This window comes from Syngnathus leptorhynchus, chromosome 3 (assembly GCF_054491065.1).
Source record: "Syngnathus leptorhynchus isolate UIUO chromosome 3, UIUO_Slep, whole genome shotgun sequence".
In the NCBI taxonomy this organism is placed as follows: Eukaryota; Metazoa; Chordata; class Actinopteri; order Syngnathiformes; family Syngnathidae; genus Syngnathus; species Syngnathus leptorhynchus.
The window spans coordinates 18606260-18623823 of NC_141197.1; the positions used below are offsets into that span (position 1 = coordinate 18606260).

At 41.8% G+C, this 17564-nt stretch overlaps 2 protein-coding genes across 4 annotated transcripts; one reads left to right on the top strand and one right to left on the bottom strand.

Annotated features, from left to right (window-relative positions):
- Positions 1-1086: 1086 nt before the first annotated feature.
- Positions 1087-13904, bottom strand: LOC147059615 (solute carrier organic anion transporter family member 3A1-like). 3 transcript variants are annotated; one of them, XM_085906965.1, is made up of 10 exons: positions 13545-13904; positions 10822-11281; positions 5827-5925; positions 5409-5675; positions 5072-5236; positions 4805-5003; positions 4573-4708; positions 4317-4489; positions 4100-4164; positions 1087-3753 (listed from the first exon to the last, which is right to left on the bottom strand). In XM_085906965.1, the coding sequence occupies exons 1-10, from the start codon at positions 13713-13715 to the stop codon at positions 3374-3376; spliced, it is 2115 nt and encodes a 704-aa protein (XP_085763091.1). In that variant the 5' UTR covers positions 13716-13904; the 3' UTR covers positions 1087-3373. The 3 variants fall into 3 exon arrangements, with proteins under 3 accessions (XP_085763091.1, XP_085763093.1, XP_085763092.1); XM_085906967.1 differs by lacking the exon at positions 13545-13904 and adding an exon at positions 12055-12152; XM_085906966.1 differs by lacking the exon at positions 13545-13904 and adding an exon at positions 11807-12042.
- Positions 13905-14082: 178 nt separating this feature from the next.
- On the top strand, positions 14083-17457 carry LOC147059616 (guanylyl cyclase-activating protein 2-like). The gene is made up of 5 exons (XM_085906978.1): positions 14083-14151; positions 16505-16737; positions 16826-16975; positions 17144-17249; positions 17330-17457. Exons 2-5 carry the CDS (start codon positions 16540-16542, stop codon positions 17455-17457), a joined length of 582 nt encoding a protein of 193 aa, XP_085763104.1. The 5' UTR covers positions 14083-14151; positions 16505-16539.
- The last annotated feature ends 107 nt before the right edge of the window (positions 17458-17564 follow it).

Below are 17564 nucleotides of genomic sequence, written 5' to 3' on the forward strand. Positions count from 1 at the left end.
CGTCTTTGCCGTCCAGTCTCGAGTCATCGAGTCAATCGCCCAAACAGCGACACGACCTTAGAGTCACTTGTGACATAGAATGGCGTGCTTTCCGCCTGGCTGTGCCGCTGCCCCGCCGAACACCCCCGCCCGAGCCACGTCGCGACCTGGGGCGACCGAGCCCCGACCCGTCTTCCACGAGGCGAGGTACCGCTTGAGCCCGCTGATCATCCATGGCGGGAATGAGATCGTGGTGGAGAACCAGCGCTTTTGGATATAAGGGCTGTCACAACCAGTCTTCTTTCTACTCTGATAAGAAACATACTACAATACGGCCTCCGACCAAAGTCAACTTTGTTTTATGATGACATCGCATACAGACGCTTTCTTATTTTGTGGATTGCGGTAAATCCGACCCCAATCGCTGGTTCTGGATTCACATGTTTGCTATTGAGTGGATTTTTTTTGTACATTTAATAACTCTTATGTTGTTCTAGTGCTTGTCGATTCTGGATGTAAATCCATTCTTGACCACTAGATGGTGGCACACGATTTACTCTGCGGTGGTGTACATTTCAAAGTAGACGAAGGAGAAATATGACACTGAAATCACGCACATGGCCTAGTTTTACAAATTAACCTTTGAAATCCTGCTTCTTATGCCTACAGATTAAAGAAATGCGGTAGATTTATTTTATAATCTACATTTTGGGCATGATTAATTAAATATAATTTTTTTCAATTGTTTGCACTGTGCTTGACAATATTTTTATACGTTGTGCTTGCTTGGTTGCAATAAATGATATGTATTTAAATGTGTTTGTATTGGAAAGTAATTGTGTGTTCAAATGAATTGCCATAAATGTTATAAAACATGCTATGGCAGTATTTCATTTGATTATTTATTTCATTTATGTCGGGGGAATGGTCTGGAACGTAAACGTATTATTACCTGATTCAGAAAAAAACTATTTTGTGCTGCTAAATGGCAACCCACAAAGTATTTTCTTCTGTAACAATAATCAAGCAAAGGGTGTCTTAATATTAAAAGCAAAAATAGTATATTTAATTTATATACAATGAACATACAATCATCGTAATCCTTTCCAAAGAATATACAGGACATAAAGCTTTTTTTTTTTTAATAAATACAAATTTATATAATTGAAAAAAAAAATCAAAATTATATTTAAAAAAAAAAGTGAATTTTTCTACTTAAATGCCCCTTTTCCCTCCTCTGTTTAATTATTATTAATTCATACATCGTCATCCCCAAAGTAAACTGCGTGCAATTTGCTAGAAAAGAAAAAAAAGGTTAACCTGTTGCCAGGTCCCCACAATGCACGTTCATAAAAATAAAGCATCATTTTATCATCACAACTAGAGGATGCAGTTTCTGTAGAACGAGCTGATGCAAAACTGAAATGTTGTGCAATGAACTAAAATGAGGGAAAAATAAAGAATGAAAAAAGCTTGATGAAATGATAGGGGATTCAAAACTAAAATATAGCTTTTGATTTGGGAATGTCATGAAAAATGTCATAATTTGGGGATTTGAAAAATTCTTCCCAAGATATTTTGAATGAGCTGAACAGTTTGAAGGTGAGAAGCTGAGTTTTTTTTTTGTTCTTATATTTTAATTTGGGGAACTATCCAAGAAATTATTAGTTCTGTAAACTCTTTGTTTCTTTGCTGAAAGCCAATTTTTACATGAGCAAAATATTTTTGGTTGAATTCCCCAACCTAAAATTTTAATTGAAGTTTCTTATCTACCAATATGTAATGAATTTTCTGAATGGTTTTAAATGTGTTGAAAAATGTTGAATATGAAGGAATCTTCATTAGTACTTGCACGATAAAAAAGGCATTGCTGTTCTAAAGGTTACTTTTTCGCATCACAAGGCAAAAAACATTTAAAGTGCTAAAAGAAAAACAGCGTCTACTTTTTCTTTTAGCCGGTGTTGTCACGGCAACGACAACATGGTCGTCAAGGACGTTCCAGGCACGCTAAAGTCGGTTTGCTCTTATGTATCCGCCGAGTTTTTCGGCGGCATGGATGCAAAACAGAAAAGAGCACGTCCACTTGATGAAAGTTCTACCTAGCAACAGTGAGGACATCCTATTTCCTCTAGAGCACGGACACCCAACAAGTTGCTTAATATGTCGCAGAAAGGCTACATACAAGCTGGAGGAGGTTTGTGGTGTTGGTCCATGATGATGCGTCACTTTGGCACTTTGTATGCACACACTCCCGCACACACACACGCACACATACGGCGGATATGGTACGTCCCGGTTTTGGATAGTTTTGGGATATATAGATATATTTTTTTTTTATGAGGATGATGTTGTGTTGTGGCACACAGGCGGTGCTGATTGCTACGCTGATGACAACACGCTACATTGAAGGTGTTGTGGAACACAGTAGCGCCTCTAAAGTCCAATTTGACAGGACACCAATTTGGAAGAATTTTTGTTTTCCTTTGTGGTCTTTAAAATTTCCTTTGAGGAAGTGACATTATATTAAAAACAGTATGACACCAGTGTCATTAAAGTTACTGCAATTTCTTATTATTCTTTTTACACTTGCAAAATGTAAATGTTCATTCAAACAATCCGCAGTTTGACTAATTCTATGGAAATCCAAAATGGACTTAAGAGGTTCCACTGCGAGTGTGATGGTACAAAATTTCACGTGTTAATTTTCATGAATCTTTTATGAATGAACCACGAATAAAATCCATTTGCGTCGAAACAAAATGTGCAAATTCCTTATTCAAGTGTCACAACTTGTCACTTAATTGCTAGTTGAGTCGCTACAAATGATAAATTAGACTAATCTAATCAATGTCATCAATAGCTGATAGATTTTATGACTAATATAAAATTGTCTAATTAAAACATTTTCACAATAATACGCAAGTTATAATAGCATCTTATTTAAATTATCATGTCTAATGGTGAATTCTAAAGTTTAGAATCTAAACCTATTTATGTTTAGATGAATATGAAGGATGTCCAATTAAAAAACCGGAATCTCCAAATTGTATGAAAATAAAATTTTGTTTTAACCCATTTTGTCTTAAGCCAAACCAAAAGGTGTGTTTTTTTTGTCGCTAAAGCAAATTGTTGGATTTTTTTTTTCTCCAGACAAACCCAAAAATTCTTTTTTTCGGCAGCTAAAAATGTAGCGCTACATGCATTTAGTTGGACAGTGGCGATATTACGCTTGACATAAATGCTGTTAAGTTTGCAAAATAAGACAGAATTAATTTCAAGTATGTCCATCCTTCAGTAAAAAATGAAAATGAGTTTAGTGCAACCTTTCTGTGCGGCGAAGAGGAAGATGAGGCTCTTGATGAGGAGAATCCCGCCGGTCGCGTAACCGTGGCGACTACAAGACTGATTCCATGTTGTCGGACGGCTCCGGGTCCTCCAGGTTGAAGACGAACTTGGTCCGGCTGGCGGCGTCCGAGTGGACCGACTCCTTGCCCAGGCGGTCCAGAGTCACGTTGGAGGAGAAGAGCTCGGTGGGCGTCAGGTAGCCCTCGCTGCTCTTGATGTACTTCCTGTAGTTGCGCCTCAAGCACTGCCAGGTGGTGGCGTAGAGGACAAAGGCTGACGACTTGAGCACGATGGCGATGCTGACGTAGAGGTGGCGGTAGGCCACGTTGTCGTACAGCATGCAGGCACCCTTCTCGCCGCACACCGAGCTCCAGAACAGGCAGGTCGAGTCGATGCCCATGCCGAAGATCAGCGGCGGCGGGATGAAGCCTGGAGTGGCAGAAGTTACAGTACTATTATTAGCACTCTGTCCGTCCTAACTAGCAAGCTAGCTAGCAAGCTAGCTAAATAGAAACACCTTTATATCCTTTATAACATATAAAAATGACAATATTGTTTTTCAGCAAACAACTTGCTAATGAATATTTTTGCTCCATATATCAATAAATAGTTTTCCAAGGTTGTTCCAACTTTTACTGTTTGAGCTCCTAAAAAATACCAATTGTGTTTGTTTTTTAACAGTGTAGTAATAGAAGTGGAAGTAGTATGGTGGATTTTTTTGTTATGTGATTGGAGGGTCTTTGATCCCTTCAAAGTTGTGAGATGTGTTGCTCACCGATGAGTCTCAGGAGTAGGAAGAGGACCCCCAGGGCGTAGGACTTCAGGTCTGGACTCACCGTCCTAAAGAAGCCAGAAGGATCAACATAATAATAGTACAGAACAGTCAAGGTCCACAAAGTCTCTTTACAAATTGGTGGACACAAGGAGCTACTTGTGATCGGCATTGTTTTGTACCAGTCCACACTTTGGACATTAGAGGACCCAGTCCTGACCTGATGAGGATGATGACGGAGGGCGTCTGAGCCATGGCTCCGATCATACTGCACAGGCAGATGACGCACAGGAAGGTAAGGAAGGCCTGCTGGCAGCCCGGACTCGGACACTTGCCCGGCAAAGCCACCGCCTCCTCGACGCTGCTCGATATGCACGCGCAACCTGTCAGGTTCTGACAAACAGCCGGCGGGACCGTCAAGGACTTGTTTTGTGCAGCGTCCGAATTGTACAAAAAGCACGTGTGTGCTCACTGACCGGTTTGGTACAGCCGGCGAAGCAGGCGGAGAGGTAGGTGACGGCGTTGGAGCCGCACACGGGGCTCACCGAGGACGTGTAACAGTTGCAACTGCTGACGCAAGGAGAATCGGGTCGCTGCCAGTGCCGTAGCGTCCTGCAAAACATGTCACGGCAATCGGAGTTTTAGTCATAGTGCAGAACGTCACGACGCATCCTATTGTGACGAAAACGGGCTTATGACCCGACTTACTCGTTACCGTAGGCGACCGTCACCCCTGCGACGGGGCCGGTGTCGCAACCCAGGAAAAGGAAAGAGACGTAGCAGGCCGTGGACACCAGGTTGACGCCCATGGCCATGCGTACGGCGCCCAAGGCCGATAGGTTCAGCTTCTTCACCAGCAACCCGCCCAAGAAGATGCCCAGGCAGGCGCACGGGATGGCCGTCATGCCTGAAAGCAAACCATCGTCAGCTAGCGACAATGGCTAAAAACGGGTGAGATGCCAAAGCCCCGCCTACCAAGTAGCTGATTGGCCGAAGAGGTGGTCAGGTTGAACTGCTGCTCCAGGTATTTTCCCAGGAAAGCGGCAAAACCGGCGACCACGGCAATCTCCATGCAGGCCGCCAGTGTGATGCAGCTGAACACGGGATTGGACAGAAGGTGCCTGGTCACGCGCGGGATCACTGCAACAAACACAAACAATTCAAAATGGAGGATATTAGTAGTTGCTCCCTGCAAAGTTACAATAGGGTCACAGGAAATATTCAGCCCACTAATTTTCACAATATAAATAAGATGGAGTGCAGTTCAGAAGTTTGTCTTACACATTGCTAACGTATTTCAAGTGTACTGCACCTCTGAGATGCTGGCATACAGAGAGTCCGCTGTTCAAGTCAAAGCCCTGGATGCCTCCCCGCACTTTGTCCTGGTAGTCCAGGCTGAGAGGGGAAGGCAGCATGGCCTGCTCGCTCTCCCCGCCGCTGTCCAGGCCCTGCTCATCCAGGGCCTGAGGAAAGCCAAACATGAAGAGGGCCGACAGGAAGAGTAAGGCACCGCACAGGAGGAAGCCCCCCCACCAGGCCCCGATCCAGCGAGGGTCTTCTGGGGTGATGTCCAGTTCACCTGCAAGGGACAAGAGGACGGTTTTAATTTATTATAGTGTACAGAAAATATCGTTCATTCATCCATTCATCCTCTGGAGTAGGTACATAAACCAGTGTGCCATATTGGTGCTCAGTAACGATAAATAAACACAAAAAAAGACAAAACTCACTGGTGTCAATGAAGGCGGCATCAACGTAGACTTTGGTACAGACGGAACCTAAGATGAAGCCACACGCAGGCCCGAACACTAAAGTGGAAAACAAAATACCTGCAAGACAACATCACCAGCATGAATGCAAAGCAGAGTGCATTCACCTCATTGTACAGTAGATGGCGCTACTCAACCAAGGCTGGGCTTGAATTTGTGACGCAAAATGGAGCCTGTCTTCCAATCCACTCAGTGATCACTACCAATTTACAGTGTTTTGGGTTAGCTATTGAACCACTCATGTTCAATTGTTTACATTAAAATGTTAATGTAACACATTTACATGACATTTAAAATATGTCACCATAATTTATATTCTATACACTCTTCTAGCATCTAATGGGTTGTTTATCCCAGATGTAGCATGTTTATCTTTATTATCATACACCTCAAATGTCACATGATTTGTCTGCTTTTACTGAATGATTGATGTATTGTGTATAACCTTTTTGACCTTTGTCATGTCTCCTGTTGCGAGAGATGTATTTGAACTGTGTGTAAGGTGAGGTCAATTATTTATTCATAAGCCTGCACCACTATAAATAATCAAACAGGAAGTTGTCTAAAGTTTCAAGTTGTCTGACTGCGGTGGGCCCACGAAAGTAACTGCTCAAACACCAAGTAGACAATTAAGTACTCAAACAGGGGTCAGCAAGCCTTTATGCCATGTTTGATTTTTCAAGATGGCCAATTTGTACAAGAGGATTAAAAAAAAATAAAAAATTATTTTCATATTTTCAGTGTAATATTTACATTTAAAACATTAAAATTAACTAAACGATTATTTCACTATTGTATTATTTACAATTAATGAACTAACCATCAATTTAATAAATTAATGAATAGAAAAAACATTATTTGTATCATTAAATATTTTCAGTGAGCAAAATTGGGGAAATAGCATTGCAATATATTTTTGCGAGACTCATTGAAATGCAGTAAGGTGATTGACATTAATTTCAAGGGTATGATTATTAATATTTGGACTGACACAAGAACATAATACAATGCGTGGTCAACAATCTAGACCACAAATTGTATTAGACTCTATATTATTCCTTCTCATAAACCTCCAACGTCAAATGTACCCAATTAAAGCCCCCATTCAACATATTAAATGTCTGTTTGAATTCAGTCACACAGCATTATAAAACCTGGAATGAGCACTCTGAGGCCAACGTAAATCTCTTATTGATGTTGCAGCAACATCCGCAGATGTGAGAGGCAATCAGTGGAATATGACACCGGAAGAATCAACGCTGGCCTTTATGAGGACATTGGAAAACACATTAGAAGGAAGCAGCACCACAAATCAACATTGTGCTATTACGCCAAACAACAAATACAATCACCTCAACGGTAAATCATAATTTTAGCTGTACTATGTACTATGGTTCTGCTTCAAAGTCATTTCAAAACATTAACAAAGTGATGTTAAAATGCAAAAGGTTTGGGTCAGTGCCCCACCACATCCAGCATGGATTTTACTAATACACATTTACAGTTTAATACAGTTTTTGGGTGAGAAAAATCCAAATTTTGTGTGTGTGTGTGTGTGTGTGTGTGTGTGTGTGTGTGTGTGTGTGTGTGTGTGTGTGTGTGTGTGTGTGTGTGTGTGTGTGTGTGTGTGTGTGTTCATGTGACTTAATGTGTAAAAGTGACTTATAGGGAAAACGGATCAAGCCAGCATGGAGACAAGTTGCGCTTAATGTTTAAACAATGGTTGTGCTTTGGTTAGTGCTTCTGTTTGGATTTGCAACAGATACAATTTATTGATCCTGCTAGCTAATGGACAGGATTGATTTTGTTGTTATTTCATATTGGCTAATGGGGCAGTTCGGATTAAGCCTTATGAACTATGCCTGGCAACATGGCACTGTAAATGTGTAAATTGGCTGATGGGGCAGCTATTAGCCAGCCCCTTTGAATTCTGCCTAGCAACATGGTGGTATCACTGTAACCAGGTTTAGTTTGGCTATTTATAATGAATAAAAAACGATTAATACCATCTGTAGTATTTATCATTCTTATTTTATGATGACTTCATTTTAGTTTTCCTGGCATGTTTGCCTAGCTAAGTGATAGGATCCATTGTTTGCCCGCTATTTCTCCCACCCCGAAAAACATCACTTCTGGCTTCTGCTGTTGTTGCAGTGGTGGTCAGACATTTGCAGGTGGCAGCTTGACAGATTGTCCACTTGAATAAATAAGAGAGGGGGGAAGGTCAACAAACAAAGAAGAGCCTACAGGGAGCTTGATGATGAGAGAGATTTGAAAAGGACAAATCACAACAGGGAGGACAATAGTCAATTCCTTTTATAATACTTATTTTAGTAATATTCCAACATAAATACTTGAATAGAAAATAATAATACAAAAAAATATAAATAATATAAAACTATGCCAATTATATTGGGGAATAGCAACAATATGGTAGGATCAATCAATCGATCCATCAATCAACCAATTGATCAAAAAAATCAATCAGATCAACTTTATTTACTCTGTATGTGGCATATTGGGGCGAAACACTACAGCAAAGCCAAAATGTAAGCCGAGCTTTTGAATGGAGAGATTAGCTTTAGCTACCAGCGTAAGCGCCCGATAAGCAGCACTTACTCGATTGCACAGTGAAGTGCTTGAGGGAAGCAAAGACACCGGGAAATGTTTTAAGTTGAAGGTGAAAAATAGCTAACATTGTTACAAAATGGGGTGTGGTGTCGAAAAAGAGGTGATTACTATGTGAAGAAAGTGACGAAGGCCTCAAAGGTGCTGGTCAGTGGTCGTGTTGTGTAACAAGCGCCACAGAGGGATGAGGTCACAGTCATCATTTCACAAGCCACGCTGGCAAAGGTGCACCAATGAAAAGCCAGGCTGGGGCCGGGCTGAGTGCTGAGTCAGCGTCCGCCGCTTCCTCGGCGCAAACATTTTGTTGCAGTGGCTCCGTAGAGCTTCTTACACGCATTACGGCCGGGAAAGGAGGAGAGGGAGAGATGCTGTGATTTTCTTCTGCTACTATAAACAAGTCTATTGTGGCTTAGCATCCTCTAGTGCACTGCGTTCTTCTTCATTTGAAATGCCTTGTACAACGAAACGTGTAGTACATATGTATGGACCAATACAAATGAATGACAACATACGCTAAAATGAAGAAAACAGAGTGGTCTCATCATTTTTTTTCATTTCATGTTTAGCAAGGTCTCCCATGAGGACAGTTTGATTCCGTTTTTTTTTTTTGCTACTGTGACCCCATTGTGTCTAAAGATATAAAAATAAAAAATCATTTTGATTCTGTTAATGCTCTGATCCATATCATGTTGGAAAATAGGCAAAACTGCATTGTTTTCCAGAGTAAAAAGAAAATGCTGAAATTCTGAGGATTCAGAATTTTAAATTAAAATCGGTATCCAAACGATTAATCGGTTATCAAAAAATCATGATCAATTAACTTGACAATGGTCGATTAATCGTGGCGCCTCCAGTTGTAAAAAGTTTCATACATTCTGTGAACAAGTTTGCAATTTGAACATATTGATTATGGATGTGGTTGTTTGACCATAATGAGGCTGCATAGACACCGAGTGGACCAGGTGCATTGCGGGTGACCTCACCTTGCTCGATCGCTAAGTACTAAGTAGTCGCCAGAGTGCTCCCGGTGGACTAAATCCCGCTCGGAGGCCGTTATCGATCGGCCAGGCGCCCGCAGGCGGCCTTGGCTTCTCGGCACCAAGTGTTTGCACTTAATATTTCATGGTGGGCTGCCGTGTTTGCTAAACAACTCCTAACTGCTTCTGTGTCATACTGCATTATTCAGAAGGTTGGCTTACACGCCAGCCGTGTCTTGGCGCTCCAAGATCCGCAAAACAATGAGCGGCCAAAGAGCCATTGTTAGGAAAAAAAGAAAAAAAAAAGAAAAAGAAATGAAGGAGCGGAGTGAAAATACAGGGCTGCAGCAAAGAGCCCGTCAGAGTATCATAGACAACATAATAAAATTGTTTGGCTTTATAATAAATAATACAAATAAATAATTCTGGCTCATTTCCTTATTGAATTATTTTGTATAAAAACACAGGTAATTTTTTTATTTTACTATTTTTTTATAAATTACAATCAACATTTTTTATTTTAAATGTAGTCATCATAATTAATTTACCAATAAGTCAATATAATGATATTTTAATTCTTATAATGATGTCTTTATTTTATTATCGAATATAGGTAAAATAATGAAATGCTTAATGACAATAATGGATAAAATATATTAATCTACTATTACAATTTTGGGGGGGAATTATAAATAAATGGTTCAGGTTAAAAAAAACCTGAGCTGTAACTGCTCTTTCCATTAAACAGCATACGGTATAATAAACTTGCATTGCAATTTATACAACAAAATGCGTCATGGCTTCCTGCAAGTACATCAGCTTTGTGTTTGAAACAAACATGCCCAAATCCAAATGTTACACTGTCAAGCTCATCCTTATTGTGACATTTCATTTGGGGGGGGGTGTGCCGTTTTCCAATATGGCTCCCTCGACTCAGTAGAGGACGATTTGCAACATTCTATATGGCTTTTTATTTCATTTACTTTCTATTTGGTCTCATTGTGATTCAGTCCCTCTGAGATGAAGAGGAACATGAGCATCCTCACTCCCTGTTTGCCTCTGCACTGTTGCCTTAGCAACTTTGGCAGACAGGATGTAGCGTGTGTCCTTTGTGGAATTAAGTGGACAAAATACCCGGCAGATAATTCATTATCTTGTGTTAGCAAAAAAAAAAAAAAACTAAAAATAACAAACACATCCATTTCCTTTGGGGTTTTAGTGTTTGATGATGCAAAACACTACAATCGAATGAAGTTATCGACAAAAATGGTTTGTCAAATGTAATTTCTGTTACGCTAAGGGATACCGGCTACTTTTTTTTATGATATGAACTTTGCTTATTCCGACTTACCTATATACAGAGAGGAGTCCTTCCTGTGGACGTGGTCGTCAATGTAGGACACCCCGAGAGGTTGGACGGGGGTGGCGCCGATGCCAAGCAGCACTTGAGCGCCGATCAGCAGTAGGTACATCATGTTGGTGTTGGCCTTGTCGCCGCACTTGTACGCAGAGTCGTTGTTGTCCGAGCGTGAGCTGTTGGAGCACACGTCACGGCCGTCCTCCGCGTGCCACGAGTCGCCGGCGTCGTATTCGTACTGGTGGGTGAGGAATTCGGGCAGGGCGGACAGAAGCGCCCCCAGCGCCATGACGATACCGCCGCAGCCGATCAGCCGGGGCCGGTGAGCTTTGGCGCCAAAGTAGCTGACAAAAAGGATGAGGGCCAGGTTCCCGATTTCAAAGCTGCTGGCGATGACGCCCACATCGGCGCTTTGCAGGTTGAAGCGCCTCTCCAGTGTGGTCAGGACGCTCACCTGGAAGGAAATTGCAGAGAGAAGACCATGAGTGAGCAGGAAGTCCTAAAGGCAGCTGCTATTTTGATGAATGACTTGTGAGACTTGGTGGCAAAAAAAAAAACCAAAAGCAATGCTGTTCTGCAGATTTTCAGGTATCTGTACTTAAATTGAGTATTTTTTTCCCCTAGCTTTTTCTCTCACCAATGGAGGTGGGAAATTCAGTTCTGCAAATTAAGTCGTATTTATTTTGACCTTTGTTAATTTCAGAGTTTGTTCATTTTTACTTTTACCAAGGAAATGAGTTGAATCTGTATTTTGACTTTGGTAGTTATTTTTTTCTACACAAACACTATACTTCTGCCACTTTGCACGTCATATAAACATTGAAAAGAATAAATTGGTCAATTTTTGTGTCTGAAATGCCTGATTTGTTTTCACGTCTTCATCAATCGGAGTCTGTGGCTCGCAGCCAATTCAGTGCAGACGCCGTATAAACAAAGAGATTTTTTGAGCATTCCAACGTTATAGACGATTCTATATTACCTTTGACACAATGGCGATCTATTTTTTCTGAAATCTGAATCGTTTTGGTGACTATTTTTCTAATGCGGAAGACGCCTTGTTCACTAAACCTCTGCTGTCAGTCGACGCAAGATGTGTTCAAACTCCGCTCACAAAGTACGACATATCAAAACTTCGTGGAAAGGAAACATTCAGTGCACCAAACAGCAATGACAAGTACTTGAACATATTATAGGGAGTACGTGGAAACGGGGACTTTTTTGACGCACCAAAATCAGAACAGCCACCTGAGAACACAAATTGCAAGGACAGGTGCTCTGAGAAATTGGGCGTGTGTTCAGTCACCAGGGGGCGGTACAGGGTTGCTACTCGCTTTGTGACGTCACAATGTGAGGACCCGTTTGTTGTAAACACCACTTTGGAGTGTTTTGATGAAGAATAAGCAATTTTACATGGCTAAAAGCTGTATAAAGAGTTGTTTTAGTACAATATGGCTTCTTTAACATTAATCTATTTTCTGAGCAAATCAAGGAAGAAAAAAACTGTCCCGTGATGACCCTCAAACATTCCGAATGTAGAGAAAATGAATGAACAAAATCATCTGCCCTTGAAAGACAGACACAAAATAGACAGTATTTAATAAAAGATGAAATAGCTTGGTTACGAGAAGTGCACTTTTGATTTGGGCAGAGTTCAAAAACGAGTGCGGTTGCAAATTGATAATGCATTTTGAAATGACATTTAAAGATTTAAAGTGTTTCCATTTCCCAAAGTGTGCTCTCTGAGCCAAGGTCAGCATGTAAGCAAACATACACCCAACTTATTTATTTATTAAAATATCGTCCTCTGTCACCAAGCATTTCTGATGGAAATGACGTTATAACGTAACACTTTCCCCTGCTACATGCTATGGCTACACACGCATTGTAACGTTTCCCATGTTGTTACTATACTACGCCGACCAAAAGGTAGCAAATCGTGTTTTTCCGACGACCACTGAGCCACGATGCCAAATGTAGAAGCGTAGCTTCAATGGAGTCAAATGTTTATGACACCCACAAAGGAAGGGCTTCAAACTCAACAACTATGACATCATTGGTAAGGCCCGACTGACCTGGATTTTGTGAAGCTAACGCCGATTTACGGCAGTAAAAATCAAGATTACAGATTAATCGGCTGATTATTAAAACATATGTACAAATGTATACAATACCCCCCACTCCTTGCTGTACTTCAATGAGCATCACTTATCATTCATATTAATGATGTGTGACCTGAAATCTATCCCAGCTGACTTTTAGGGTGGCCTGGACTGACTGACAGCCAATTCCAGGACAGATTTACACAAACAATCAGTCACACTTATATTCCACACCAATGAACAAAAGTCTCTCATGAATCCAATTGTTTTTGGAAACTAATGGCAGGCTTGGATCCTATGATGTTTTTTTTTTTTTTTTTGGTGCAGCGTCTAGACTTTAAGAACCCCCTAGATAGGCCAGGCTGCTACGTCGCCGACATCCTGCACTACTAGGCCGGCAGGTTGTGGACCTCAGCGCAAGGCGTCGTTTGGAAACACAAACAACAACGTGGAGAAGCTGCGATGCGGCAGCTGCACAGGCCTCGTCTCCCCCATTTGGTGCTCATTCTTCTGACTCGATTGCGCGGCCTTGTCTGTGCGTTTGAAGGACGCGCACACAACACAAGCAATGCATGAAGGATGATGATGATGAGGAGGATGCAAAGGAAAGTCACTCACCAGATAAGCGCCCACGGTACCTTGCGCCAGCATGAGCGCGCATTCCGACACCAGGAATATCTTGATGTTGGAAAAACACGAGGTCTTCTTTTGGCTGACGTCGTCCTGCTCTGGGTCATCGTCGCCGCCGCCGGAGATGCGCTCGCTGCACATCTGATTTTTCACCTGCATCTCTGCATGTAGCCTGAGGCTCCGCGCGGCCGCAGAGGGATCGTCAGCGGGTCCGGGCGGGGATCATCCGGGGCGCCGGATGGACCGCACACGCAGCACAGCGAGGCGGCGAGGGAGGATCGAGGACCTACTCCCCGGGCTAGAGACGCCGATGTGGACCACTCGGCATCACGCGCGTCACTGCTTCGATGTCAGCGACGCCGTCTAATGGTCGTTTCCCCGCATCCGCAATGTTACAACATCGCCATCCGCAGGGACCGGCAGCGACTGGTCAGGCCGGGTCCGAGCTGCATCCTCTGCGTCCTCCAGGCGGCCAAAGGATGACGATGCTCCGCCCACCCGTCGACACGTGCTCAACCCCCCCCCCCCCCCCCTTCCCGATCATCATCATAGTCGTCGTCGTCGATCACTGTGTTCTTTCTATCAGTATTTACAGGTACGTGCAATAATAACGGCTGGACTGGACACTTCATTAGGTACACCTTGCACAACCTAATCTAACACAGTATATAGAGCAGCGGTTCTGTCATCCACGTTTTGTAAATGTTGAGAACAATAAGGAACATTTCAAACGCAGTTTCAAATCAATTATCCACCCTTAAATGGGTCGTCTCTTATCATCTGATAAAAAATTTTAAATGATGATGCTGATGATCTATGCCAAACAGCTCACTCAATCACAACAATTTCAACTTCAGCGAAAGAGAATTTAAGTAGATTGGCTTTTCCTCTTTAAATTAAAGGCCACCATATTAAATGTAATATCCTCGAACCCAGTGATCACAGGTATGAATCGGTACCTACTATGCACCCAGTTAAACTGTATGCCGAGAGCAAATTCCAAATTCTGCAGTTCAAAATCAATCTTCAAGAGTAAAAGACATCAATTAATCTTTCATCCCGGCATTCATGAAAGTTAGTCGTGCAGAAGAAATGAAAATGACAGCAGAGTGGCGGCATCGAAAACAGTACACGCAATGCAAAAATCCTTCGTCATCATCTTGAAATATAGTGCACCCAGTGCCAAGGTCAATCAACCCCCCCCCCCTGCCCCCTCCCCAACCAAACCCCCCAGTTTTTTGGCTCACAATATTTGGACCATTCAGATGCTCCATCAGGACCAATTCAATAGCATCTGAAGCAGCACAATCCATCAGGCAAACTGTGGACTCAGCAGGGAGGCCATCCGTTTCTCTCACAGCCTCAGCGAGTGCGGCGGTGATTTAAGATCAACAATAAAGCCTGCTGACGCGGCGCAAACCATCTGAGGACATTATTTTAGGACGTGTGTTAATCACCATGCAGGTCCGCAGAAAGACGGAATTATGCGGCGAGTGCACGACAACCCAAGTGCATCACAAGGGCAGTGGTGTAGATTACGCAATAGCTTTCGTGTCCAAAAGTCTTTCGTAGTTTGTCGACACAAGAAAGTATCTTGGAACTCAAGGTTGGCCTTCGTTACAAGGTTCAAAGTGCTTTTCGGCAGTGACTTGGGCCTCCATTGTGGATTTTCCCACTTTGAACCACTTCCTAATACTGCCACAACTAAATAAACTCACAAAATGCAGTATAATAACACACAAAGTAGAACAAAAACGAGCATGTCCAGATTTTAGGGTTTTTGGAAAAAAAATAATAAAGTTCGGATATTTTAGTAGGCTCTCCTGAGAAATGTTATTGTCCTACAGAAGCCTGAATGTTTTGTGCTAACATTGACTGGTAGCACGCAATCATCTTTGGTTACACTGGATGTATGTAAATGTATGTGGTATTATGTATGTTGTACCTAAAACATCTCGTGTTGTAATACAGCCATTTTACCAGTAGGTAGCGGTGTTGTTTTGTGCATCAGAATTTAGGCTGGCAGCCACTCTTCCCTTCTCATCCATTTGAACAAGGAAATCGAAATTTCACAGCAATTTTGACAGTAAAATCATAATTAGATTCGAAAAGAAAAAAGATGAAAATAATGTTAGGTAATCATTTTGATGATACAGGTAAGAGTAGACTGACCCGATGCGTCAACTCTAGGTAACCTCTGCCTGGCTCTGAGATTAAGTTCAGACCTATGGGTGTGCTTTTAAAAACGCAATGCAAGTGTTATCCTTATTAGTAGTAGTAGTACTAGTAGTTTGACCTACGTAGAGATCATCTCAATGCATGTCTCTTGAAGGATTTGTCTCCCTCTGACTAATGCAATCTAATTAAAAGAGATTGATATACCAATTCCAAATCAGCATGGCCTTGAGCGTCTTATGCTCTTAGCTTGTTTTTCCGGTGCTGCAGTAGTCTGCTTAACAACAATGCTCTTTACATGGGCGAGTGGTCTACACAATAATGTGTGTCATTTCAAGACAAAGCTATTGTAAATGCACCAAGGTTTTGAATATGAACTGAAATATTAAGATGGCGTGACTGGCCAAATCTGGTCCCCGACCCTTGAGTTTGATACCTGTGCATTAGAACTTCTATGTTTTGAAAACCGTTGACCTCAGTAGTCTAACAATGTGATTATTTATGTGCTACAAGGATCCTAGTGCCTTTTCCTCCTCTCATCTAATTTTCTGGCCAACCTGAAGCAAAAGACTTTGATAAACATACTTATTGTGGGTTTGGGTTAGTCCATTTTCAACTCTGGGGCGTACCCACTGAAAGAAAACCCCGACCAGGTAATCCAGTCTTAATCCCCAGCCTACACTAATCACTTCTCACAAATGTAAACAGTTGAGATTATGCTACGCCCGAGTCAATAAGATGGCTATTTCTTGTCTGCACACTCCATGATGGAGGTGATAAAGGACAACGTCCTGGTGAAACACAAACCATGGGACAGGCACAGCAAACAGAGAACTCCGAAGAAATCGACGTCAAAGCGCTTCAGGATATGTATAAAAGATTTCTCACAGAGTGCCCGAGTGGACTACTTTTTCTGCATGAATTCAAGCGTTTCTTTGGCGTGGACCCAGGCAGCGAAGCATCGGATTATGCCGAGAACATGTTTCGAGCGTTTGACACTAATGGGGTGAGATTTTTTACATTCATATGCTTTTTATTTTATTTGATCTGAGTTGCAAAAAAACACTAAATTAATAGAACTCCTTTTCTTTCAGGATAATACAATAGATTTCCTGGAATTTGTAGCGGCCCTGAATCTTGTTTTTCGGGGAGACATGGAGCACAAACTGCGCTGGTCGTTCAAGGTGTATGACAAAGACAACAATGGATTTGTTGACAAGGATGAGCTTCGGTCAATAATTCATGTAAGGTTTTTTTTTTTAGGTCATAACGTGTCTTGTTGGCACCATTTTATGGAACTCTCAAAGATGTGCAAGAATCTTACAAATCTCATCTCTGAAAAATATTTCCTACTTTGATTTTTAAAATCCGGACTGTGTTTACATCAAGTTCTATTTTTTTTTTCTTTCTAGAGTATTTATTGTGTAAAGAGAGGAGGCACAGACACAAATGAGTCCCATCTTACAGTCGACGATGCTGTGGAACGAATACTACTGGCTGTTGATAGCGACGGCGATGGTAATTGTTGAACATGAGAAAAAACCTGAAGCCTTAAAATAGACGATAAGAAATATTTATTCTGATAATTTGCTCTATAGGTTGTATTACAATGGAAGAGTTCATTCGAGGAGCACAGCAAGACCCGTGGGTGCTCAATATGTTGAAGCTGGACATAAATCCTGCACAATGGGTTATGGAGCAGAGGAGAAAGAGCGCACACTTCTGAAAATGGCCAAGTGCTCGTTTCAAGGTTGATCAGACATCAAACCCAGGGACAAGTTTTAACTCAGGTCCAACTCTTGAGCCTTACAGCCATTTACATTTCATATTTAT